The 27,562-nt window shown below is 46.9% G+C and overlaps 1 protein-coding gene and 1 pseudogene across 4 annotated transcripts; one reads left to right on the forward strand and one right to left on the reverse strand.

The window, feature by feature from the left end:
- The first annotated feature begins 869 nt into the window (after positions 1–869).
- Positions 870–27,562, forward strand: SEPHS1 (selenophosphate synthetase 1). Of its 4 annotated transcripts, none has more exons than XM_047754826.1 (9): positions 870–1,164; positions 3,843–4,112; positions 10,388–10,491; positions 12,285–12,392; positions 13,265–13,386; positions 16,518–16,608; positions 19,483–19,582; positions 24,055–24,267; positions 25,708–27,562. In XM_047754826.1, the coding sequence occupies exons 2-9, from the start codon at positions 3,920–3,922 to the stop codon at positions 25,920–25,922; spliced, it is 1,146 nt and encodes a 381-aa protein (XP_047610782.1). In that variant the 5' UTR covers positions 870–1,164; positions 3,843–3,919; the 3' UTR covers positions 25,923–27,562. The 4 variants fall into 4 exon arrangements, with proteins under 4 accessions (XP_047610782.1, XP_047610779.1, XP_047610780.1 ...); XM_047754823.1 differs by having other exon boundaries at positions 873–1,164; positions 13,232–13,386; XM_047754824.1 differs by lacking the exon at positions 870–1,164 and adding an exon at positions 1,643–1,979 and having other exon boundaries at positions 13,232–13,386.
- Positions 9,009–9,717, reverse strand: LOC125112573 (60S ribosomal protein L27a-like; annotated as a pseudogene).

The following is a 27,562-nucleotide window of genomic DNA, read 5'->3' on the forward strand; positions in this document are numbered from 1 at the left end:
TTTCAAGAATGAAAAGGGCATCTGCGTGTCCTGCCAACCTGACAACATAACCTAAAGCACTTCTGTCCCCACACAGATTTGGAAAATGATGAACAACCTCCAGAAAAGTTTGGTCGGCATTCCTCCCCACGCCTCGGTTTTAAGGGAAGCCCTAAAAGACGTCGTAGGAAAGCACCTTGCTTTATTTTATTCAGCATTGCACTAGAAAATTGAAAATCTGAAAAAAGTAATTTCACAAGCTGAGGCGCTCCTGTGAGTGTGAATTCAAACACATCCACTATGAGGCTGCCATGTTTACGTGGACCTGCGGAGGGCAAACAATGTAACCGAGGAACCTGAAGCTGACTTCCTATCAAGCATATGAAACCTTCAAGAAACTTTGCAGGACGTGTGCATGTTCACTAAGGCTCATGTTAATTCCCTCAGCCAGGGTGAACAATAGAAGGGAGACGATGGAAGTCGTTATTAACCAAACGCGCCGTCTGAGTTTCCAAGTCCTTCATCGCAGCAGAGGGAGCCTTCCCTCTGCTCCTACTCTATTTGCAAGTTGTTTCCCAGATTACTGTCTGGCGTTGGAAAGCACTCGCTCGGGGAACAGGTACAGCGTCCGGCAGAACGCAGCGCGGTCGAGCCCGCCAGGTTTGGGGAAACATTCCCAGCCTTTCCAGCGGGTCAAGGAAAAGGAGGTGGCCCGGGCGCCAAAGGCTGCTGCCAATGCAACTCGCAACTTTTGAAATCAATCCTTTTTGCATCATGCAACGGATGCCACCGCTCCTCGGGTTTGCAACCCCCCACCCTTCCCCCGAGACCAATCATTGCCGCGCTCGGGCCTGCACATCGCCCCCGCCCCCTTCCCGGGCCGCACGCAGCCACCGAGCCGCTCAGGCCGCGGCTCACCGCCTCTTAAAGGGAGGGAGCCGGCCCTTAAAGGCCCCTCGCTCGCAGTGCACGGTGGAGCGCGGCGGCCCGGTTCCCGGCAGGGGCCCGCCGAGCCAGGCTGAGCCCCCGCGGCGCCCAGGCGCGGCCCAGGGTCCTCCCGCCCTCCGCCGCCTGGAGCGGCCTTTTTATTCAGGCGACGCTTAAGGGAGCCCGGCCGCGCCCGGTGCATTGTGGGAGCGGCGGAGTCCCGTTCGCGGGAGGAGGCGGAGGGCGCAAAGCGAACCGGTAAGCGCCTGGTTCAGGGAGGGGGGGCGAGACACCAAGCTTAAAGGGGAATATTCGTCCGCAGGCCCAGGGCGGCCGTGCGGATCCCCCCGCGGGCCGCCCGGGCGCCGCGGGAGCCGTGCACGGCCGGCGCTCTGCAGCGCTGCCTGGAGAGGGGCCGAGCCAGGGCTTGGTGGGGCCGCTTTAAAAAAGAAGCACCGCCCGCGCCGCCGCCGCCGCCGCGCGGGGCCGGGGAAGGAGGGAGGGAGGAGAGGGCGGGGGAGGAGTGGAGGGGGAGGGCGGCGGCGGCGACGCAGGGGTTAATTTTTTCGCCCGCCGACATTTTTGTGCTGCGGCGGCGGCGGCCCGCGCGCGCGGCGGGAGTGCCCAGCCCGGTCTCCCGGGCGCGGCGCGCGGCGCCTCCGGGCCCTCCCCACCCCCCACCCCCGCCCGCGGGGGCCGCCTGACCCCGGACGCCCCGACCTGGCCAGGCCGCGAGTTGGGGGACCCGCAGCGGCCGGTGGGCTGTGCGCGCCTCGCGCCCTCCCCGTGGCCTGGGCCGCACGGTTCCCGCCGCAACCACCGGGACAGAGGACGGGCGGGCATGGCCCCGCCGGCTGTCCCGCTCCGCCTCCGCCCGGCTGCGCCGCACAAAGAGCACGGGCCCGGGTTGCCTTTAAAGGCGGCAGCCGGGGATTTAAGGTGTCCCCGCGTGCTGCACTCGGCGCTCCGGCCGCCGCCTCGACGCGTGCTTCCCCGAGGGCGCCTGGCCCCTTCGTCCACCTCGCCGCGTCCCCCCCATTGCTTATTTCCTGGGCTTAGGGACCTGGGGGGAGGTAGGTACCGGGCCGCGGCTGCCCCCTCTCCCGCCCCCACTTACCCCGGCTCTGCGACCCGCCTAGCGCCCTCGTTTGAAAAAACTTAAACGTGGCCGAGAAGGAAAGGGTTAACCGTCGTCTTTAAATATTCATGGCATTGTTTTAAAGGTGTAAACTGGCGACTTTGGGGTCCGGATCGTCTGCTTATTATGCAGAACCCCCCCCACCATTAATTACTCACTTCCCCAAGTCACCCCCTCTTCTCATCCCCTCCAAAAAATGTAGAGTTTATTTTTTTAGGGTTCGGATGGGTGATGTGTGCGATTTAAGTCTCTCGTTCCATTTGGAATTTTAAAACTGCTGAGTGCCTTCTGGGCTGAAGGTGTTTTAAACTTTTTCCCCTTAAAAGTCTGGGAAGATTTAAAAGGAAGTTAGTCCTCCAAATTCCCCTCCCCGCCTTTTTTTTTTTTTGGATGGGGAGTGGAGGTAGGAAAATAACTGGATGCCTCGTGAGTTGGATTTTTTTTTTTTTTTCTTCCCCTGGTAGGAGTGAGGCATTTGGTGAGGAAAGGGCTGTTTTTGTTCCAGATCCTCCCAAGTCAAAGTGTGGCCTTTTGCTGATTCCAAAGTGGCTTCAAAATGCTCATCTCTGTACCTTGCTTAGCTCTCCTGGCACCCTCCTTTTGTACAGGTGGTTTTCTTGGAATGTGGGAAGGTTTATTCCTTTACAGTTGTAGGTTTCAAACCGAAATCATTGCTCACCCCAAACATGGTTTTGTAAGGACAGTTTGGACTACTGCCCAAACTCGGACTTTGTGAGATATATTTTAAACGAGCGATGTGCTTCCCAAGGGATCGAAAACTCTATACATGAAATTAGGTCCTTAATCACAAATTTTATAGGAGAAGCTGACCCTAAAACTTGAGGTGTCTGTAACTCTATGCCCAGTAAAGATCAGTCTGGAAGTTTGTAAGCCCTGGGAGCCCATGGAAGGTTTTCATTTAGCCCCAAAGTCTTTTTAACAGAAAGATTTGTTCCAGAAACTTCAGTGGCACCAAATGGCTACTGATTTAGTGGAGTTTATCACTTTCGGTCTGCGATGAAACAGTAATGAGCATATTTTGTCGATGATGTGTGTGTACTAGTTTGTTGGGCGGGATGTTTGCTTTCTAGGAAATAGCACTGCATTGAAACATCAGAGAAGTTTCTACTACTCTCTTGCAGAAAATGAGCTTTGCTGTGTTAAACAGCCATTCCAGTTTTCAAGTTGTGTGTAGAGAGGCTTCCTATTAGTTTTGGATCATGTCGTGTACTTCTTGCCCAGAATGAAAGCCTGTTTTTCTAAAACTGAATTTAGCATCCTAAAGAATTTCATCCAATGCATATCCATCAATGTCCTTTTCCTACAAAGTGTCTATCAGGCATTTTATTTTTCTCTGTAAGAGCAAAAGATTTTCCAGAAAAGTCACCTTAGCCAGGGTAACTAAACCATAGTGCTTCCTGGTTGATAGCTGAAGTGACTGTTTTTCTCATAATGCTGGCGGCTAGAAGAACCTTTGGGACTTTTTGCTCAAGATGGCACTGTGTCCTGTGAGCTAGTTGGCTCAGAGTTCCATCTTGCTTGCTGCCCCTCAGAGCCACAAGTATAACAGCACAGACATCGGATCTTCCGTAGGACACATCTCGCATGGTACTTTTTAAAATGACCTAGGCATCACTGTGACAAACTGTTGTTGTAGCCCCAGATCTCCATTTCCCTGCAGTCCCGGTGATTTCAGCCCTTTCCATGTTTACATTTCACTGTCTTATGTTCACTTGATTCTTGGCAAGTACTGCAGAGGACTCTTTTAATGGTGTCTTTGTGTTTCGGTGCTACCCAGGTGGATCTGTAAAGAAACCAACCTCCTAGGAGAGGGAGGGGAAGAGCCGAGCCGTCAGGTGTGTGTGCCCAAGAACCATGTCTGCACGGGAGTCCTTTAACCCGGAAAGTTATGAATTGGACAAGAGCTTCCGGTTAACTAGATTCACTGAACTGAAGGGCACCGGCTGCAAAGTGCCTCAAGATGTCCTGCAGAAATTGCTGGAATCCTTACAGGAGAACCACTTCCAAGAAGATGAGCAATTTCTTGGAGCGGTTATGCCAAGGCTTGGTATGTGAACCACTCTTTTCTTTCCTACTTCCAAAGTAGAGCATCTTGGCTGCAGTGTAGTCAATGAGTCAAAAACTGGAATTTTCTCTCTTTTTTTTGTTTTTTTTTTAGGGCTGCATCTGCAGCATATGGAGGTTCCCAGGCTAGGGGGTTGAATCTGAGCTGTAGCTGCCAGTCTACACCACAGCCACAGCAGTGTGGGATCCGAGCCATGTATTCACCCTACACCACAGTTCGTGGCAACACTAGATCCTGAACCCACTGAGTGAGGCCAGGGATCAAACCCACATCCTTATGGATACTGGTTGGGTTCATTACCACTGAGCCACGGCAGGAACTTCTTCTTTTTTTTTTTTTTTTTTCTGCAAGAAGGATTCAAAGAGCAAAGTGATGGTAACTGTTAACCTTATTGTATTGAACTTACTTGGAGGAACTCCTTGAAAAGCACCGAGAAACGTGCTCTAACCATTTTTAAACAGTTGATTATGGGATTTAGACAACTGTGCAACAGTAAAAGCATTTTGTACCGAATTGGGTTAGGAACGCTGTTGCTTATGCATTGTGGTGCAGGACTGGGGGAGCAGTGACAGGGTTGGGGGACACCTGGGGGCTCCTCTGCAGTAGGCATTGTCTGAAAGGCTCCCATGTGGTGGAGAAGAACGCTGCTCCACACAGAGAAGCCGAGAGTCATGTTTTCTCAACCCAATTTCTCTACTTTTAATCGTTTGCCTTTTCCTAAACATAGAGCTCAGAGCTCCTGGGATGTTGTCTGTTAGCTTCTGTTGTGTGCTTTGTTAAGTACATGATGCCAGATTATGGTCACTGCCTTTTGAGTGTTTGACGTGTATCCTAGGAGTCTGTGGATGTTTTGTAGTTAGGGTGGGTGACTTGATCAGCTTTCTTTCATAAGATTTTGATTTCTTTGCTTTTCTTTCATTATTTAATGGTCGTGTTCTGTCTCACAACATTAGTTTTGAAGCCAAGGTACTCCTTTTTTTTGGTTTTTTTTTGTTTGTTTCATTTTGGTGTGTGTGTGTGTGTGCGCGCGCTGTTTTAGGGCTGCAGCCTTGGCATATGGAAGTTCCCAGGCTAGGGGTCAAATCAGAGCTGTAGCCGCTGGCCTACACCATAGCCACACAGGATCTGAGCTGTGTCTGCAACCTATACCACAGATCACGGCAACACCGGATTCTCAATCCACTGAGCAAGGCTAGGGATCGAACCTGCATCCTCATGGTTCCTAGTCGGGTTTGTTAACCACTGAGCCACAAAGGGAACTGCAGGGTACTCCTTTCCTGGTGTAAAAAGTAGAGTTCCTTTGGGTAGGAGAGAAGAAAACTCACACCCTGCACTCTTGGGGCCCATGGGGCTCCCAGGAGCTCAGTTTGAAAACTGTCCTCATCCAGCTGATGTCTAAGCATGGAGAAATACCACATGAATGAGGTGGAGTTGATGTCAGCTTACTTGTCAGGAAATGAGAATATACTGAGAAAGATCTCAGATAACTTTGTCCGGAAAAATGAGCTACTGAATGGGAACAACCAAATGCAGTCAAAAGCTCCTGGATAAAGAAGTAAGTCCCCTGTGTAACTAACTCCCCCCGATGACTCACGGAGCACTTGGGCATTTGCTCCTTCCAGCAGCCCTGTGGTGCCCAGAAGGCTGGGACAAGGTTGAGGTCAGGATATGGAATCCATATTCTCTGATTCCTCTGCCCCCCATACTGCTTGTCACCTGGTTTCTAAGTCCAGACTGTCTGTGGGGAGAGGGGCTGCATGGGCTGTAACTCAGCAGTGACAAAAGGGGACAGATGTTGACAGCAAGGGGACAGGTAGGAGAAAGAGGTATAAAAACTCAAAGGTGAAGTAGTCTGGTCACAGATGGCTTTAGAGAAGTAAATAAGAGTGCCTTCCCCACAGAAGTGTGTGCTCACGGGGGACCCTGGGGTGGACAGACCCCAGCTTACCAGCAAGTGGCGGCTAAAAGGAGCATCATGAAACCTTGTACATTAAGAAGTAGGGTATCCCAGGTAGGGGTCCAATTGGAGTTACATCTGCTGGCCTGCGCCTACATCACAGCAACGTGGGATCTGAGCCACATCTGCGACCTACACCACAGCTCACGGCAGCACAGGATCCTTAACCCACTGGGTGAGGCCCAGGATTGAACCAGCAACCTCATGGTTCCTAGTCTGATTTGTTTCTACTACACCACGAGGGAAACTCCCAAGTAGGGTATATTGATGGCCAGGACTTTGCTTTAGAATCAGATCTAGTTCATCTCTTGACATAGTCGCTTACTGGTCACTAATGTAACTCTGTGCAGGTTCTTAACCTTCCTGAGCCTCAGTTTGCCCATTTGTAAAATGGGATACTAATACACACTGTTTGCAACTGTGATGAGTACCAGAAATTATCCATGTATGTATATACACTGTATTTTTCTACCCAGGTTCATAATACATATGCATGTATGTATGTATATGCACAAGTCTGGGTTTTTTTATTTTTTATTTATTATTTATTTATTTATTTTTTTTTTTTTATCTTTTTGCTATTTCTTTGGGCTGCTCCCACGGCATATGGAGGTTCCCAGGCTAGGGGTCGAATCGGAGCTGTAGCCACTGGCCTACGCCAGAGCCACAGCAACGCGGGATCCGAGCCGCGTCTGCGACCTACACCACAGCTCACAGCAACGCTGGATCCTTGACCCACTGAGCAGGGGCAGGGACCGAACCCGCAACCTCATGGTTCCTAGTCGGATTCGTTAACCACTGCGCCACGACGGGAACTCCAAGTCTGGGTTTTTTTAAAAAACATTTTCTGAAGGAATGTTGTATTTCCTAGATATTTAGGATGGGCCTTAACAGTTATTAAATATACACATCTATTAGATGTATTCTAACTAAAGAAACATTAAGATAAGTACTTTTAGGAGTTCCCGTCGTGGCTCAGTGGTTAATGAATCTGACTAGGAACCATGAGGTTGCGGGTTCAATCCCTGGCCTTGCTCAGTGGGTTAAGGATCCAGTGTTGCCATGAGCTGTGGTGTAAATTGCAGACGCAGCTCAGATCCCATGTTGCTGTGGCTCTGGCGAAGGCCAGCGGCTGTAGCTCCAATTAGACCCCTAGCCTGGGAACCTCCATATGCTGCAGGTGTGGCCCTAGAAAAAGACAAAAAAAAAAGTAGTTTTAGAACTTGGTACATGTAGTCTGATAATACTTAAAAGAGCTGTCCATACCGATGCCGTTGGCATTGGGGTTGTAGATAATTTGGGGTTTTGTTTGGTTGGTTGGTTTGGGGGTTTTCTTGCCACACTCATGGCATGCCTAAATTCCCAGGCCAGGGATCAAACACCACTGCAGTGACAGTTACGGATCCTTAATCTACTGAGCCACTGGGGAACTCCAGGAAACATTTAAAGCTAACTGTCAGCAACTCTCTTTAGAGTCTCCACTAATACTGTAGTTTATAAGAAAACAGTTTCTTTTCCAAAGTGAATGGTAATATACTTGGGATAACCAGTTGTTGGAATTAGCAATTTAGGGAGAATCACTGTGATTTAATAGTGGTTCTTGGCCTATTTCCATGAGTGCTACAGAACACGGTTAGATGTTTCCAAACACATGCACCATTGAGATGAATGAATTACCACACACTTTCTTGTCTAAAACTCCTGAAAACCGCTCACTGGTAATGTGTGTTCCATTGTCATAAATTTGTGGGGCAAGCTGAATTCTCCATTCCCTCCCTGGACCTTCCACCAAGAGTCTCTGTCTTGCCGGTCCAGTATAGTAATAGAAATCAGCCTGCCTTCACAGGGGCTGATCTTTTACTAAACTTGATTGCGTGTCTGTGTCAGTCGTAGCAGATCAGTCAGGTCTTGACAAGGTGCCTCTGGGATGGGCTGGGTTGGTTGTGCTGCTTCTCATACACAGACTCTGAAAGCCCCACGCACACTGCTGCATGTGGCTCAGGTGTGATTTACTCTTGTTCCTTTGGGAATTCTCAGTTGTGAGGTAGCATCTATCTACCTGCTTCCTTTGGAATTTCATCCTGGTTTGTCCTTGCCTTTGGCTGCTGGACTGCAAAGTTGAAATACTTGCTAAGGGCCGGAGGATACCTTCTTGAGAGGAAGCACTTTGTTCAGCTTGCCTCTGGGAGGCCAGTGTGCATTTGTAGTGTGTGTATTACAGCTAGCTTTTTTTTTTGCTTTTTTTTTTCGTCTTTTTGCCTTTTCTAGGGTCGTTCCCTCGGCATATGAAGGTTCCCAGGCTAGGGGTCCAATCAGAGCTGTAGCCACCAGCCTACACCAGAGCCACAGAAATGCCAAATCTGAGCCGCGTCTGCAGCCTACACACAGCTCACAGCAATGCCAGATCCTTAACCCACTGAGCAAGGCCAGGAATCAAACCCACAACCTCATGGTTCCTAGTTGGATTTGTTAACCACTGAGTCACGACGGGAACTCCCTACGGGTGACTTTTTAAAGAAATGTAGCCTACAACAGTCAGTCTTAACTGTTTCTCAATTGATTGCGGAAAAGAGAATTATATCTAATTAGCCCATCAGTTATCTGTATTTTTCTGTATGTTTAGAAACATTTTTTAGTAAGTTGAAATATATCCCATAGACTTATTAAGCAAACTTGTCTTTCCATGCTCCATGGTACGTTAGTAGAGGTGAGAGCCACGATGGGAATTCCGAGGTGACAAGTTTTTCACCTCGGAGTGGAATATTTGGAATTTTAAGTTTTCTTAAAATGCTTTTGGGATCCTAGCTAACAGATCACATGAGTGCCACAGAGTTTATGTACATGCTTTGTCCTTTGTTCTTTCTTCCTTTTTTTTTTGAAAAGCACTTGTTAACATTTAGTGAATTTCCCACCATGTGGTTTTAAGCCACCAGGACACAGGCCCCACCCACACCCTCTGGTGAAAAACTCGGCCTTCACGAAGACAACAGGCTGCTTTGGGAGCTTTCCCTTCCCCAGAACCCAGCAGTAGGCCGATCGTCGCACCTAGACTAGCAGCTCTAGTCTTGTTCTTCGCAGCATTTTCCTGTGTCTGCTCCCTGACCAAGGTCCACGATTTATCAAGGTTGACAGTTGGGCAGAAGCGCTGGTTCCTCTTTATTTATTTATTTTATTTATTTATTTTTGTCTTTTTGCCATTTCTTCGGCCACTCCCGTGGCATATGGAAGTTCCCAGGCTAGGGGTCTAATCCGAGCTGTAGCTGCCGGCCTACGCCAGAGCCATGGCAATGTGAGATCCGAGCAGCGTCTGTGACCTACACCACAGCTCAGGGCAACGCCAGATCCTTAACCCACTGAGCAAAGCCAGGGATTGAACCTGCAGCCTCATGGTTCCTAGTTGGATTCGTTAACCACTGTGCCATGACAGGAACTCCTGGTTCCTCTTTAAGAGGTAATGCCTCATACCAAGTTTCCCGAAGTATCTCAGGTGATATTTGTCGAAGCTGATCCTCTGGTGATGCATGCTACCCGCACTTCCCCGGCCTCCTGGGTGCTTCCGGGGTTTGTACTATTGTGGCCATGGCTCATGTGGCCCCGAAGTTTCCGGGTCTTCCTTAGTCTGGATGGCATGTCAGCAGCTGCCACAAAAAAGTTTTTTGGTTTTTTTTTTTTAATTCTCTTTTTACAAAAATGTAGAATAATAGCATTTTCTGTATAAAATATTTTACAGATTTTCTGTTGGAAAAACAATGATGGCTGAAGATACACTTATGTAACTATGGGACTTCTCGCTGTTGGGCAAGGGGATTGGTGGCGTCTCTGCAGTGCCAGGACGCAGGTTCAGTCCCCCGCCTGCACATTGGCTAAAAAATCCAACATTGCCGCAGCTGCAGCTCAGGTCTGATCCCTGGCCTAAGAACTCCATATGCCGCAGGGCAGCCCAAAGAGGAAAAGGCAACCCTAGTTCCATTTGTGCTGTTCTCATCTTTAAAGAAATTCTGTATGTGCCAGCCACATGATACAGTAACACCAAGGAAAATTTCTCTTCAAGGGCATCGTTAAAGTCTAAAACTTGTACCATGTTGAAGTTGCGTCTTCATGACTACCAAATTGTGTTCTCATTTTCTATCTTAAGCTAGTTTTGTTTCACGTTTATTTCAGTTACGCTTCTTGATAGGAAACACATTGCTTTGTTGGCAGTGAGCAGCGTTCCGTAAGTGTCCCGTGCGGAGCTCTGGAGGTGCAGAACAGCAGGGCCCTTCCTGTTGACTTTGGCTGATGACGCCTTCCATCTTTGCAGGCATCGGGATGGATACGTGTGTCATTCCTCTGAGGCATGGTGGTCTGTCCTTGGTTCAGACCACAGACTACATCTATCCCATCGTCGATGACCCTTACATGATGGTAAGTTTGACCTGATGTGTTCCCACATCTGGAACTGCTTACGAGGTGGCTTTGGGGTGGTGGCTGGTGGTTTGCATATGCGTGTGTGGGTTTTTTGCTTTTGTTCCATCCATATTGTTCTCGTCCCCCCCCTTGCCCTGACTCCCGCGGCTGGGGCTCTGATGTGATCCATCCCTTGCTCACACTTGGTACCAAGCACAAGGCAGTTTAGGCAGGCGTGGGGCTTCCCTCTGCTGCTTTCTACCCGTGCACGTGTCTGGGCCAGAACCTGTGGTCTCCTAAGTGTGTCTCTTGACTGAAATGTGTGTAGTTTTCTTCATTTCCTTGTGCTCATCTTTCTCGGATGTTTGTAAACTCTACTCTCATGTGTTTCACCACCCTCTGTATAGGCTGATCTGAGGTGTCTCTGTCCAGAAGTAAAGAGCTTAGCATCTCATCACAATTAGATTCGACCGTTTATTCTGACTCTGGTCAGGCCCTCACTGTGTTCCACTCTATGAATCCTGTGCACTACCTGCTAACACGCTCTGCTTAGACACACCCACCTGCTCATCGCAGGGGTGCTGCCAGCAGCCCCTCCATTCACCCACCTTGACCTTCCACCCTGTTAGCATCCTCCCGCGAGGAGTAGCAGAGACCCTTCTCTGTGCTGTGGGCACTGGGATGAGCCCCACACGTGGGGATGGAGGCCGGGCGGGGGGGTCATTACACGTGGGGAGGGAGCGCTCACCTCTCAGGTGCCTGTGACCAACGAAGGCCCGCAGCTGTCCTCTTCTGGAGCAGCCCTCTAAGGCCCTGAGCACGCCCTACCCCACATGTCACTCCTGACCAGGGGCCAAGGTGGCTAGAACTAGCAAAGTACCCCAGAGCGCAGAACAGAAGGGGCAGCAGATCTCTGCAGCCTGAACCTGTGGTTTGCACCTCCCAGCTGCCAGCCCCACAGCCCGTTTTACCTCAAGAAGGAGTCGTGGGTGATCCAGCCCCTGTCCACAGGCCAGGAAGTCAGAAGGAAACATGAGCAAGCGATGAGCCGGCCACGGGCAGTGATAGTAATTTGGAGTTTGATTACCCTACATCAGAAGAAAAAATTGTCACTTTCTCAGCATTTTTAAAAAATCTTCATTGGCAGTAAAAAAGCCTTTATTACCACATTTCTGTTTAATCTGTTTCACAGTTCCTCAAACCATATAGTTTACTGGGAAATGCTTCTCTTTTTCTATAGAAAACATTCTGACTTCAGGCCTAGCTGGTGTTCCTTTCTTCTGTTTTTTTTGTTTTTCAAACAAGGTGATTTTCCTTGTTTATTTCACAGAGCCTTAAAAAGAAGCTCCAAAAATTTCTCCACCCAAGTGTATAAAAACCCATCTTCACTCTGAGCAATAAAGTTCACATTTTTTAAGGATTTATTCAGGATGAGTGGCTGTTTCCACTTTTTCTTTAGTTAGGACAGTTGTTTTCCAAGTTTTTCACCCCATGGCTCTTCCAAAACCATCCGCTCCAACGTCACTGCTTCCCCCGATGTCACCCCCACTCCCTGTTCCACATCTAACTAAGTTATGGGCTCCCCCCTCTATTTTCGAGTGGAAAGAACGTGGACATCATTCTGTACGAGGAAGGAGAGGTGGTAACAGGCAGGTGTGAGGGCGGTGGTCCTGTGATCCAGGACAGGCAGCAAGTCTTTGAGTCACAGAAACTGAGGACCCGTCCCTGGAAAGTCCCCAGGCCCTGGGTGCCACGCCACACATGGGAATCCCCTGTCGTTCCTGCTCACCTCTCCCTTGTCTGTCTTCCAGGGCAGGATAGCCTGTGCCAACGTCCTCAGTGACCTCTACGCCATGGGGGTCACAGAATGTGACAATATGCTGATGCTCCTTGGAATCAGTAATAAAATGACTGACAGGGTAAGTAGGAGACGGTCCTGTCGCTTGTCCTGCTGTCCCTCCTTTCCTGGCTGTGAAGCAAGAAGCCCAGGCTGTCCACATACCATCCACTCTCTACTTTTTGGCAGTTTCGGTGAATCAAAGTAGTCTGGCCTCTTCTGCTTCAATTCCCGCCACCTGCTTCCCTGTCTCTGTCCTGGGCAGGCTGAAGCCAAGACGTTGCGTGCTTTTGTCTTAGTGAAGCTTAGTGCACAGTAATAGCACCTCTGCCCTGCCTTCCAGCCGGCAGCCCTCCTCTTTGGCCACTGGTTGGCTGGTGATGGACAGCTGCTGGCGGGGTCGGGGGTCGTGTGTGTTCATCTGCTCACCCACAGCATCTCTGGCCTTACTTCCTGTACCTATTCTTTGACTCAGATGAATTCCTATTAGATTATTTTGATAGATAATTGGTTTCATCCCCCCAAAGCTTGCCCTGTATGTAGAATTGAGCATTCTGCCCTCACCATGCGCTCTTGGGCCACAGCTTGTACACAGCCATCCTGAGGCAGGTGTGTGGGTGCCTGTTAAGCTAGTTCTTGGACAGACCATTTAAAGAGCTGGCTCTGATATAGGGCAGCCCCTGGCACCCAGCAGATTCCACTGTTTACTTTTCTGTTGTCTGGGCTTCATGCACATTGTAACCTAGAACTGCTTCCAGCTTCTGATAAAAAGGCTACAATGTGAATTATTCCCTACCCCTGTTGGTTACTCCCCACCCCTTCTGTAAATGCTCAGGACTTCCTCTAAGTGTTTGTATAGACTCTCTTCTGGGTTTTGAACTGAATTACGTGATTTTTAATTTATGTCCTTTTAAACCCTAGGAAAGGGATAAAGTGATGCCCCTAATTATACAGGGTTTCAAAGACGCAGCAGAAGAGGCAGGAACATCTGTAACGGGCGGCCAAACAGTGCTAAACCCCTGGATTGTTTTAGGAGGTGTGGCTACAACTGTCTGCCAGCCCAACGAATTTATCATGTAAGTTGATTTTTGTTTCTTGTTCCCTGGCCTGGCTCTCTTTTTAAAAAATAGATTTGAGATACTCATTCACATGCCATACAATTCACTTGAAGTATTTCCGAAGTATAAATTCCGTGGTCTTTGGCAGATTCACAGGGTTATACAACCATCACCAGAGTCAACTTTAGAACACTTACGGTCTTATGGTCTCTCTAGTGAGAAACCCCATCTCCCCTTAGCTGTCACACGCCACCCACAAACCCCATCCCGGCTTTTTGCCTTCATAGAATATGAGCATAATCTTTTTAAGGTTCATCCACCTTGCAGCATGTATCAGGACGCTGCTCCTTTTCGTGGCTGTGTAACTCTCTGTTGTGTGCACAGACCAGCTTGTTCATCCATTCACAGGTCGTGGACCGCTGGGTTATTTCTACCTGGTGTGAAGATGCTGCTGTAAACTTTCCTCTGCAAGTTTTTGTCGGATATACATTCCACTTCCCTGGGGTGAATACCTAAGAATTACTGGGTTATGTGGTAACTGGTTAGCTTGAGGAAGAGGCTGTTTTCTAAAGCATCTGCACGTTTTACATGTCCCATGGCCTGGCGAGGATATGCAGGGTCGCCATATCCTTGCCAGGACCCATTGCACTGTCTTTGATAATAGCTGTCTTAGTGGGTATGAAGTGGTATCTCACTGGGTTTTGATGTGCATTTCTCTCGTGGCTGATGCTCTGAGCCCCTTTTTATGTGCCTTCTGGTCATTTCTAGATCTTTGGAGAAGTTTCTCTTTTAATACAAGTTGTCACTTTTCACGTTTGAGGTCTTGTTAAGAAAACCCACCTTATGCTGTTCTCTGAAGGAGGTGGAAGGTGATCTGGTTTTGTGAACAAGCTCTGTGCTCACGTGGCTGAGCGTTCCGGGGTGGGGAAAGCCCTGCAGTGCAGAGTCCCTCGCTGCCCTGTAGTCACCACTGTCCCTCCTCGAGGCAAACACTTTTTAACCAGTCTTGGGTGTTTTTGACCCAAGTTACCACTGACATTGAGTTTGTCTTCAAATACGCTGACGTTACAGATAGTCCTCCAGTGCGGAGATCACCCTGACTCAGAAGTGTTTCAGAATGGAGCTGCTGGGTCCAGTGCCTGGGCACTGATTTTGATCAGTGTCTCCAGCGTGCCCTTCGGAGAGGCTCCACCAGCCACCATGCGAACGCCCGTTCCACACGCTAACCAGCACCGTGTGGCGACGGCCTCCTCAGCCTTTGCCTTACTCCTATCAGTGTAGTTTTCATGCGTTCATCACTTTTGCCTATTTTTTGATTGATGTGACCTCCTTTGAGATCCATTGTTCAGCAACTTTCACGTTAAGGGTGTTGATGTTACCTACATCCAAGTTTTATTTTCCTGTGTTTTATGTTGGTGCTTCTCAAACCTTCCACTTAGATGGGCCAAGTGAACTTCCATCTGTGTCACCCATTCCAGCTTTCCCATAGAAAAAGAACCCGGCAATAGTCCCAGAATTAGAGAGGAAAAAATAATAAAAACAAGCCTCAATGTTTGTTGTTGATAAAGAATACAACGCCTATGCAGGTGATTATGTTTTTTAAAAGATTGTGCATAAGCTTAAAAAATAACCCACCCATTTTATCACACTTAACTTGCTAATATAAATTTGTAGGTTGCACATAACCAGGGACACTTAAGAGCATATCAGCTCTAAGGTATAGCTGAGCAGAACTGAAAGACATTTATTTATGTCTTAAGATCTGGTTTTGGAAAATGAGTTTCTGGTGTATTGTCCCAGAATTAATATTTTTCAAAGGTAACAGAGGATGTAAATATTACCGAATGAGTTGGGGAGCTAGTTGCTGATTTACTTTCCTTTTATGGCTGCACCTGCTGCATATGGAAGTGCCTAGGCTGGGGCTTGCACTAGAGCTGCAGCTGCAGGCCTGTGCCACAGCCACAGCAACACTGGGTCCTTAACCACTGACCAAGGTTAGGGATAGAACCTGCATCCTCACGAGAGACAATGCTGGGTCCTTAATGCACTGAGCCACCACAGAAACTCCCAGTTGTTGGTTTTTAAGTCAGTGCCCCTGGCTTTCCAGTTGACTGGGATGAGTGAGTTGTTCGGTATGAGGACAACTGTGGATAATTCCTTGAACTTGAATAAGAAAAACTGAGTGCTAGACCTGCATCCTGGTTGTGAGGTTAGAGGTGGGGCAGGAGTTTTGTTGGGTAACGGGTGGGGGAGGGAGGGCCAGGGAGCAGTCTTTCTGTTTTTAGGGCTGCCTTTTTTAGCTTTCAGACAGCTTTTTCTGTCTTTAAGACAGAGATCGGAGTTCCTGTCGTGGCTCAGTGGTTAACGAATCCAACTAGGAACCATGAGGTTGCGGGTTCCATCCCTGGCCTTGCTCAGTGGGTTAAGGATCCCGAGTTGCCGTGAGCTGTGGTGTAGGTCAAAGACACAGCTCGGATCCTGCATTGCTTTGGCTCTGGCGTAGGCCGGCAGCTACAGCTCTGATTAGACCCCTAGCCTGGGAACCTCCGTATGTTGCAGGAGCGGCTCTAGAAAAGGCAAAAAGACAAACAAAACAAAACAAAAGACAGAGACCAACCAGGGACACTGTGTACCAAGTAGGAAACAGTGGTTTCAACTCTGAATTTGAAGCGTTGATGCTGAAATCATCAAAACATGAGATCTTCAGATTCGAGCCAAATCCCACAGGCTGAGAAATCCCACCTACATCTCTACCATATAACTGATTGTAAAAAAAACAACAACCTTTGTTTCAAAGCCCCTTGTTGCTTCAGAGTCGTGGTGGGTCTGTGTTGAAAAGCATACAAGAGCATGGCTGATTCAGGGCCCAGTAAGGCCATTGAAGGCTGAGTGATTTGTTTTGGGGGTGGGAGGAAATAGTAAATAATTGGCCTAAGGGTTGAAGCCTGTGGCCTCTTCACTTTCCTTATGCCTTTTTGTTCTGCAGTCATCTGAGTAGCAGACAGTAAAGCTCTTAACACTCGGCAGTCACTGGCTTAAACTTAAGTAGTTGGCTTAACATATGGTTTTACCAGCCTTTTGTCTTGTTTAACTGATGAACTCATCTCCTTGGTTAATTTGACGAGAACCTGCCTTGTTCTCTTCTTCAGGCCAGATAACGCAGTGCCAGGGGATGTGCTCGTGCTGACAAAGCCCTTGGGGACGCAAGTGGCCGTGGCCGTGCACCAGTGGCTGGACATTGTGAGTGATCCACACCTCCCCGTGTCAGCAGCGTGTCTTCTGAAAGGAGCCTTCTAGTTGTGTCAGTCTGGTCCTTACAGAAATCCTGGAAATTGGAGTTCTGTCGTGGCGCAGTGGTTAACGAATCTGACTAGGAACCATGAGGTTGCAGGTTCAATCCCTGGCCTAGCTCAGTGGGTTGAGGATCCGGCGTTGCCGTGAGCTGTGGTATAGGTCTCACATGCAGCTTGGATCCTGTGTAGGCCGGCAGCTACATCTCCGACTAGACCCCTAGCCTGGGAACCTCCATGTGCCATGGAAGCAGCCCTAGAAAAGACAAAAAAAAGAAAGAAAGAAATCCTGGAAATTGTCCCTGTTCTTTGATCAAATCCAGGTTTCCTGTGTTGAATGCTTCAAGTGGGCAAGCCCCTGGGGTAGTGAGTTGGGTTCATCTGTTTCCTTTGCTGCTGAGATGGCTGTATCTTTCACATCCTAAACATCATTAAAAAACTGCATGGAGGAGAGTGTGTGCTGAGTTTGCTATTTGGGATATAGATAAGGGCACACTGTTTTTGTTTGTTTTTTTTGGCCTCCCCTGTAGCATGCAGAAGTTCCTGGACCAGGGATTGAACCTGAGCCACTGCAGTGACAATGATGGACCCTTAACCCACTGAGCCACCAGGGAATTCCCAAGGCCAGGCTTACTGATGATGTAAATTACTTTATTTTTATTTATTATTATTATTTTTTGTCTTTTTAGGGCCGCACCCGCAGCAAATGGAAGTTCCCAGGCTAGGGTCAAACCAGCTGTAGTCACTGGCCTGCACCATAGCCACCGCCATGCCAGATCCAAGCCACATCTTCGACCTAGACCACAGCTCATGGCAACACCAGATCCTTCACCCACTGCATGGGGCCAAGGATTGAACCCACATCCTTATGGATACTAGTTGGGTTCCTTACTGCTGAGCCACAGTAGGAACTTCTAAATTATTTTAGTCATGAGTTTTTTGGTCATTTCTGTTTGGTCATTTGTCTTTTCCTTCCTTCCTTCCTTCCTTCCTTCCTTCCTTCCCTTCCCTTCCCTTCCCTTCCCTGCAGCATGTGGAAGTTGCCCAGCCAGGGATCGAATCTGAGCCACAGATGGACCCTTACCTGGACCTTAACTTGCTGGACCACAGCAGGGACTCCTGTTTTGTCTTTTTACACTAATTAATGGCTCAGAACATTTTGATAAGTAATTATCTCGTGCAGAGAGCATCTAGAATATGAAGATATTTATCCTGAGTCATGAATTTTCCACTGAGCTATTGTCAGTGCCCCCCCCCATCCCTGCTTTTTAGGGCTGCATCCGTAGCATATGGAAGTTCCCAGACCTAGGGGTCAAATCACAGCTGTAGCTGCCGGCCTACACCACAGCAACTCGGGACCTGAGCCACATCTGTGACCAACATCACAACAGCTCATGGCAACACCAGATCCTTAACCCACTGAGCAAGGCCAGGGATACTAGTCAGGCTCATTACTGCTGAACCACAACCGGAACTTCCTAACCAGTCATTTTTCATTTAATACTTTTTTCATTGACATAACTCAAAAATTATTATGATTGTGATATATTCCCACATATATGCATGCTTTTAATTTTTACAACTATCATCTGAAACCACCAGTCCTGAGAAACAGTTGAAGAACCAATTTGTTATTCATCAACCAGATGTATCTTAGCTTGACATAACAGAGCAGAGAAGAATCTCTAAGGAGGCCGGCCGCCTTCTTTAGTGACTCTTCCCTTCACATCCAGTGGTGATGGGAAGATTTCCGGTGAAGTGTGATCACGTCTGAGATCACAGGGCCATTACCGGGCAGAAATCCAGCGCTGCTCTCCAATACGACTGCCCAGGCCTGAGCAATTTATAAAACAAGGGAGCCAGAAGTAGGTGCGGTAGAGGGGGTCCAAGACGAGGGGCTTTGGGGTCCTTCTGTCCACCCCACCCCCAACTTGACACTGCCTTTGCTGTTTTACCACTTTCTTTAAAATGCTCAGAATTGAAAACAGCAAGTTTCAAAGACTAAGTAACAGCGCAGTGCCCTTTCATAAAGGCTGAAAGCAACCAGAGAGTATTGTTTGGGCGTATATGTGCACAAGGATACTAGTTTTTGAAAGGCAGGGAAATGGCAGGTCTAAAGTTCAGAACCATTGTCACGTCTGGGGGCAGGATAAGGGGTTCACAGAGAGAGTCTTCAGTTACTACGTTGGGCAGTGGATTGGGAGTGTTACTAAAAAATGAATAAATACACGAATTCTGGCCAGTAATGGACCATGGTGATTATACGTCATGCACCCAGCATCAGGATGCTAGAGCCTTGAAAACCAGAATGAGGGGAAAGGGGAAAGATGATCTTTCAAAGGATGTCCTGTGGTTACCCACGACTTAGCGATGCCGTTGAAGTTGTTGCCCATTCATCTGCCCCCAGAGTTCAGGGAAGTCAGTAAGCATAATTCCATGCAAAACAAAAGCCATCAGCTTAATCAGGGAGTGGAGAGAACCTGAGGACATTCAAAACCATGGTCGTGTGGCTGACACCCTGGTGCAGAGGAGAGGCTGAGGCCAGTGTTGGTGTGGCCCTCTGTCCTGCTGGTTTCAGGAGTCCAGTAAACGGCAGTGTTTGACTGCAGAAGCATGGCTAGAATGTGTCTGACAGATGCTTAAAATGATGTTACATGGGGGGAGAAGTTAGAACACTGAATGTTGTATACAAAAATTAGGTAAATAAAACTCCTCAGAAGATGACTAAGGAATAACACCAATATGCTCTTCCCGTGGTTAGAAACAAAGAGTGACCACATTTTTTTCTCTCCCTTCTCTCCCTCACCTGTGTGCCTATGATTAGCCTGAAAAATGGAATAAAATCAAGCTGGTGGTCACCCAGGAAGACGTGGAGCTGGCCTACCAGGAGGCAATGATGAACATGGCCAGGCTCAACAGGACAGGTATGGCCCGGGGGCTCAGCCTCCTGTAGGGTTGACAAGCCTGAGCAGGGCCGGGGTGGGAGGTATTTTAGGCTTTGTGGGCCACATACAGTCTCAGTTGCATTGATTTTTATTTTCCCCCTCCCACAATTCATGTATGTTTAAAATAAAAATAAAAAATAAAAACACATTCTTATCTGGAAGAACTGGAGGTGGGCCAGGTTTAGCCTGTGACTGCAGAACCCCTTCTCGGAACCTAGAGCACAGGTGGGCATCCAGCTGTGGTGTAGGTCACAGCTGTAGCTCAGATTTGATCCTTGATCCAGGAACTTCATACACTGAGGGTGCAGCACCCCCCCCAAAAAAATTAACATATTTTATAAATCTAAACAACATTTTTTAAAATGTTGTCCAACATGTTTCTAAATTAGTGGTAAAACCGCATGGGGAGGAATTATTCCTAATCACTTTGAGCCTGATATTTGCATGGCACATACTCAGGACAAAAATCCACAAAAATATTTCACTTTTGTCAGTAGATTTGCGTTTGTGTGGATGTTGGTATATTAAGATAAAGCAAATACGTTAGCATAGGAACAAAGATTTTTAAGGATAAGAGAGAAGAAATAAGAGCAAAGGAGCCATGTAAAAGCTGTAATCTTTCATTTGAATTATCAGTATGAGCTCAGGATTTTTTTTTCTCTAAAACTGTTTATTTCTGAGCCTATTGAAAAGGCCTGGAAGCAGAGATAACCAGCAGGCGTGAAGTCCTGGTGCCCAGATTCTGAACTGAAAGCTGTTTTTCACGACAAAGCACCAGGACTCCTTGGGGAAATGGCAGGTTCCAGCTCTGGGACAGGAAGTATAGAAGATAAGCCTGGACTTCCTGTGCCTGAAGACAGTGGCGCTGTGGGGGCCTGTCACCTTCCCACAACCTGAAGGGGGTCCCCCCCTCACAGAGGCCAGGTGGGGGCAGTTTGAGTGTCTAAGAGAAGAGTGCCTGCAGTTGAAGCATATCAAGGATCTAAGAAAATGATAAGTAAAACGGGGTTTTTTGGTCACCTTTGGAAGTTGCTAGGGCACGAACTTGTTCCAAAAAATAAAATAAAAATAAATAAAAGGAATCAACCTTTTTTGTATGGCGTGCCTTTCAGGGAAACCATATTTTCTAGAAAACTTTTTTTACAGAAGTCACATCTAATAAATACAGGAAGAATGACTGAATTACAAAGTTGCCGTTTTTGCCATTTGCTGTTTTTGCTCTCCCCTTGATTTCATGAACTGAAAGGTTCTGTTGAGATGATGCCACCGCCCCATGAAGTATTCTCGCCAAGAGAAAATGAACCCAAGTCTCTTCGTGCCTTGGTCCTAAACACCAGTACAGGAAACAGGGATGACAGTAGAACATGTCAGCGTCAAGGCGGCTCATCAGATCTGCAGTGTAGGAAATGTTACCCCAGATGCAGCTCAGTGCCCCAAGTAAATGGCCTGGGGTGGGGAGGAGGGGAAACAGTTAAAAATCAAGAAGTTTAAGAGATGGCAATCAGATGTATTGATTCTGTTAATATGATAGTGGTAGGTGGCTCTGTACAGGTGGGGTGTTTTAATCTTTGAGAGGTACACACAAATATCTACAGGTGAAGCCATAAGACTGGGGCTGGCTTTAAAGTTATCCATCCCACCCCCACTGACCACATTCCCTAACAGATGGGCAGGAATAGGTGAGACCTCAGCAGAAAGGTGGTGGTAGCTGGAGCTAGGTATTGGGTGGGGACGTGGGAGTTCCTTGTGGGGTACTACTCTCTCTGCTTTTGTGTCTCCTTGAAATTGCCAGCGTTAAAATTGGCAGCAGGGAAGAAGTGGTAACCAACAGCTTAAACATGGCATCCCTCTAATTGACTGTAGGAGTCATTGTGTCCTCTTGTAAACTCAGGTCCTCAAAGCTTGTCCAGGACAGTGCTGGGAAGGGCTTCTGAAGTGCAGTTTGTGGCTTTGCTAAACGTCCTTGGCTGCCCCACTGTGCTCTCTGCAGATGTGTTAGTAGAGCAGGTGGTCCAGTTGCTCAGCTACCACCAGGGACTAGGTCGGTTGTTCTTTCTGCCTATACTGTTGAGAATGCACCTGAGTAAAAGAGGTCTTTCTCTCGAGAGATGTACCCAAAAAGATGTTCACCCCAGAGTACTTATGTAAATATAGTGCATCTTTCATTCCAAGACAAAGACATTTAATTTTTAAAAATTAGTCTTTCAGGAGTTCCTGTCGTGGCTCAGTGGTTAACAAACCCAACTAGTATCCATGAGGATGCAGGTTCAATCCCTGGCCTTGCTAAGTGGGTTAAGGATCCAGTGTTGTTGTGAGCTGTAGTGTAGGTCACAGACGTGGCTCGGATCCCTTGCTGCTGTGGCTCTGATTCAGCCCCTAGCCTGGGAACCTCCACATACCGCTAGTGCAGCCCAAAAGACAAAAGACAAAAAAAAAAGGAAAGAAAAGAAATACTTAAATGTGATTCTAAAAAACGTGTATGAGCTCTATATGAGGAAAACTATAAAACCCTGATGAAAAAAATCAAAGATGGGAGTTCCTGTTGTGACTCAACAGGTTACGAACCCAGCTAAAATTCATTAGGGTGCAGGTTTGATCCCTGGCCTCTCTCAGTGCATTAAGGATCCAGTGTTGCTGTGAGCTGTGGTGTAGTTCACAGATGCGGCTCAGATCTGGTGTTGCTGTGGCTGTAGTAAAGGCCAGTGGCTGCAGCTCCAATTCAGCCCCTAGCCTAGGAACGTCCATATGCCACAGGTATGGCCCTAAATGGCAAAAAAAAAAAAAAAAAAAATCAAACATGTAAAGTGAAGAGGTATTCCATGCACAAGGATAGGAAGGTTCAGTATTGCCATGATGTCAGTTCTTCCCAAGTAATGCAACCCCACTTAAAATCTTATGAGTATCAACAGGCTGATTCTGAAGATTATGCACAGCCACACAGTGTTGAAAAGCAGGTGGAGGACCGACACCTGCCTATGTCAAGATTTTATGTAACGCTGCAGACATTAAGACAGCGTGGTGTTGAGAGGAGAGACAGATGGATCGACACACAAGAATAGAGAGCCAGAGACAGGCCCACATAAATATTGTTGAAATGATTTTGACAAAGGAGCAAAAGTAATTGAGTGGAGAAAGGATAAGCTTTGCAACAAATGGTGCTGAAACAACTGGACATCCACATGCAAAAAACATCTAGACACAAGTCTTAAACCTTTCAGGAAAATTAACTCAAAATGGATTGTAGACCTACACGTAAGATACAAAACTATTAAACACCAAGAAAGTTAACACAGAAGAAAATTTAGGTAATCTTGGGTTTAGTGGTAATTATTTAGATAGAACACCATAAGCACTGCCCATAAAAGAAGTTGACAAGTTGAACATGAAAGATCTACTCTGTGAAAGAGACTAAGAGGACACAGACTGGGAGAAAACCTTTACAAAACACATCTAATGGAGGATGGTATCCAGAGTATACAAAGGATTCTTAGGCCCTGACAGTAGGAAAACAATCCAGTTGAAAAACAGGCCAAAGATCCGAACAGACACCTCACCGAGGAAGATATGTATAGATGGCAAATAATCACGAAAAGATGTTCCCTATCATATGTCATTAGATGCAAATTAAAACAGATACTACTACTCAACTGCTAGAATGGCGAAAATCCAAAGCGCTGCCAATACCAAATGCTGGTGAGGATGCGGAGCAGTAAGAACTCATTCATTGCTGGTGGGAATGTAGAAAGGCACGGCCGCTTTCGAAGACGACTTGGGCAGTTTCTTACAAAACTAATCAACTGATAGATGTGATCCAGCAGTTGTTTGGTATTTACCCAAATGAATTGAAAAGTGTCCACCCAAAAACCTGCGCACAAGGTCTGTCATAGTTTTCTTCATAATCCTTGGAACCTAAAACTCGGAAGCAACCAAGAAGTCCTTTGGTAGGTGGTCAGTGGATGAACTGTGGTATATCCAGACAATAGAATATTCAGCACTAAAAAGAAGGGAACTATCAAGCCATGAAAAGACATGGAGAAACCTTAACTACTTATTACCAAGTGAAAGAAGCCAGTCCAAAAACACCAAATATTTCAGTTTGGTTTAATGATTCCAACTCTGACATTCTGGAAAAGGCAAAGCTATGGAGAGAATCGTAAGATCCGTGGATGCCAGAGGTTGGGAATGGGGGCAAAGGTGGAACTTCTTAATTGAAAAAAATTAAAAAGGAGTTCCCGTTGTGGTGCAGCGGAAATGAATCTGACTAGTATCCATGAGAATGTGGGTTTGATCCCTGGCCCCTCTCAGTGGGTTAAGGATTCGGCGTTGGTGTGAGCTGTGTAGGTCGCAGATGCTTTGAGATCAGGGTGTGTGTAGGATTTTGCGTCAAGGAAGGGTGTTTTCCCTCTGTTCATGACACCAGATGACACATAACCCCCTCTGTCTTGTGGCAGCGGCGGGACTCATGCACACGTTCAATGCCCACGCGGCCACTGACATCACGGGCTTCGGGATCCTGGGCCACGCGCAGAACCTGGCCAAGCAGCAGAGGAACGAGGTGTCCTTCGTGATTCACAACCTTCCAGTCCTGGCCAAGATGGCAGCTGTGAGCAAGGCCTGCGGGAACATGTTCGGCCTCATGCACGGGACCTGCCCGGAGACGTCAGGTACCAGGGCCCTGGGCCAGGTGGAGAGTCAACTACTTAGGCCTCGGGAGGAGCCCAAGGAGGAGGAAGGCAGGCCATGTGTGAGGTCTTTCGTTCCCTAGTTTCTCTTACTTCTGTTTTCTTTCCTTTATAACTCAGTGGTTTCCCTACGCTGGTAAAACAGTTGAATCATCTGAGAATTATGAAAAATGCTCAGGCTTAGTCTGGACCCCTGGAAACCTGATCAAGTCAGGTAGCATGAGCTTGTTCATGAGAAATTCTGATCACCAGCCTTGGGAAAGCTGGGGGTCTTCAGTGGGCTTCACACCCCACGAAGGGCTTGCACTTCCTATCCTCAGGAAACACAAGGCTGTTTCCTAGAAATAAGTTCCAAGAGGGCAACTGAGCTGCTGAGGACCGTGCTTGCCACCTGGTTGGGCCTGGAATCCGTGTGAATGAACTAATGAATATTCCCAACTAAGGCAGTTTGTCTCTATTCAAAATTGAGAAGTTACTCCTTTTTTTATTTAAGTCTAACATGTATCTTTTCCTAATTGTGTTCCTTCTTTTAACAAATACATAGAATATTCTGATGGGAGGGGGAGGGAGTGGGAGGGATTGGGAGCTTGGGCTTATCAGACACAATTTAGAATAGATTTACAAGGAGATCCTGCTGAATAGCATTGAGAACTTTGTCTAGATACTCATGCTGCAACAGAAGAAAGGCTGGGGGAAAAATGTAATTGTAATGTATACATGTAAGGATAACCTGACCCCCTTGCTGTACAGTGGGAAAATAAAAAAAAAAAAATTATAAAAAAACCCCCCAAAAAACGAGATAGTGGGGAAAAAAAAAGCATAAAATAAAAATCACCTATCTCACCAATTAAAAAAAAAAAAAAACAAATACATAGAATATTCTAGCCTAGCTACTCAACTAGCAATGAAGATTTGTTTTCGTGTATTTTATATATTTTTTTCTCTTTTGAAGATAATGACAGAGCCAGTGACAGGACCCAACCACAGAGGCACACTTTCATGACCTTAATTTTTAAATTAAAAGATAAATATATGAAAGAGAAGAAATATGAATACTCTTTGTGGTAAAATGTAGAGAATCCAATTGAAAAGGAGAAGTTCGTTCTTGTTTTTAAAAAATCCTTTCAGTGTAGCCTGGGAAAGATGGCCACCTCAGATGTTACTGGGCCCCGAACACCTCACCCCCACACGGCCTTAGGTGACTCACAGCTGGGGCGTTTCCACGACTGGGAGTTTGTTGTCGGGTGTGTGTTGAAACAGGATAAGCTGACCGAGCAATTGCTCAATGACTGTGTGATCTGCCGACAAGGTGAGGGCAGCCCAGCCATATCAGTGCAGAGTCTTGGAGAGAGACAGCGGCAGGGACACCACTCTCATGGCGACACAACTAAGATGATCCCTTTTTCTTGTTTCCTTTGCCAGGGGGCCTTCTAATCTGTTTACCGCGAGAGCAAGCCGCTCGGTTCTGCGCAGAGATCAAGTCCCCCAAATATGGTGAAGGTCACCAAGCGTGGATTATTGGGATCGTGGAGAAGGGGAACCGCACAGCCAGGATCATAGACAAACCCCGGATCATCGAGGTCGCGCCACAGGTGGCCACCCAGAATGTGAACCCCACACCGGGCGCCACCTCTTAATCTCGGCCGGGTCCACATGTGGTTTTGGTTTTAAATAGCTCTATTTCCTTTATCATTTCAATTAAAGACTATAAACAACAACGAAAAAAATCTCATTGTGTCTACACATCTGGTGACCTTAGGTCGATTTGTGAGTGGATGCAATTAATAAAATAAAATCCATTGCCTTTTTTTCCTGTTACATTAACTGAAGATGCACCTAATCTTGAGGCAGCTTCTGAGTTGAGAATTATATTGTTATCCAATACTGTTGATTCATTTTGAATCTTTAGACACTTATCTCTTGCCGAGTAGGCTCTTTTTAAAGGTGCTTTCACGTAGCACAGACATTATGCGTCGTAGTGTTGAATAGCAGTCTGTCTTTTCAGTTTATGTATATTTATCATTATCGGTCTGATCCTTTTTGAAGTGTCTGGAATGATATTCTGGAAGGACAGGATTGGTGACTGACACAAGGGTACCCCAGTAGTGAGAGGGTTGCATGATTCCTTCGAGTCTTCTAATGCAAGAGCATCTCTGACCCAGGCCGTTTCCCAAGAGTGCATTCAGTTAAACAAGGCAAGTGCTCAACTCTGCATGGAAAGCACTTTGAAAACAAAAAAGAAATGTTATTTCTTTTTTTGTTAGCCTTCTTAATACTTACAGTAATATCATTAACTGTTTTCTTTACAATGGACACTTTTTGCAGTGTAATTAGATGTTTGGTAGTGCAGCAAAGAATTGCCCTCTGAAAGGGGGGGGTCCATGTATGATACTCATTTACAAGCCAATATATAATTAACTACACAAATAATTTTAAATATAATCAATAATAAAGACTTCTGTGGATGGTAGTGTTTAATACATTTTATATTTTGTATAGTGATGTCAGGCCTCTTGTTTTCTTAAAATCAGCGGCTACTCAGCCTCATTCTTAGCATTATTTTGTCCTTTGCACCAGTACTTTTCCGTGCACGCTTTCTATGATCTGTGTGGAAACGCATCGCCAACTGTGCAGCTTGAAACTTCAACTTGTTATTCAAATAAATATTTAATTTTTTTTATTGCTCTTGTATAATCAGATGCCCTTTTTAGTATTATTTTAGAAGCATTGGGAGGGTTTTGGCTAAAATACAATTTATTGGGGGAAAACTAGATTTTAGTTTTATAAAACTTTTAAGTCTTTCATGGGACCTATATTTTCTTGAATTAAATTTTGTAGCTCTAGAACAAATAGGTGACCTAAAAAGGTGTTTATCTGTGTTACTTAAAAACAGAGGCTTCCTTATATTTTCACCTACTAAGCGTCTAGGAGGGACCCCGTCCTCAAGCACAAGTGCACTGACTTCTCAAGTGTCCACATTCGCTGGCATCGCCCATTCGGAACGCTTCCCGTTTGCAGGCACCAAAGTGGAGAGAACAGCCTGACTTCTTGCCAAAGGAAACCACCACTTGGGAGACCAAGGCCCTGAAGGGCTTCTGCCTTGGATGCATCCTCTTCACACGTGTAACTGGAACTCAAGCCCCAAGCTGAGTGCTCGGGACTGAGGGCTGCCGCAGAACTGAAGGTCATTGGACACTTCACAGGGATTGATACCCATGTTAGTCTCAAAAGCTGCAAACCAGTGGTCTGCAAAATAAAATGTGTTGGAAACCTCTGA

This window comes from Phacochoerus africanus, chromosome 12 (assembly GCF_016906955.1).
Source record: "Phacochoerus africanus isolate WHEZ1 chromosome 12, ROS_Pafr_v1, whole genome shotgun sequence".
In the NCBI taxonomy this organism is placed as follows: Eukaryota; Metazoa; Chordata; class Mammalia; order Artiodactyla; family Suidae; genus Phacochoerus; species Phacochoerus africanus.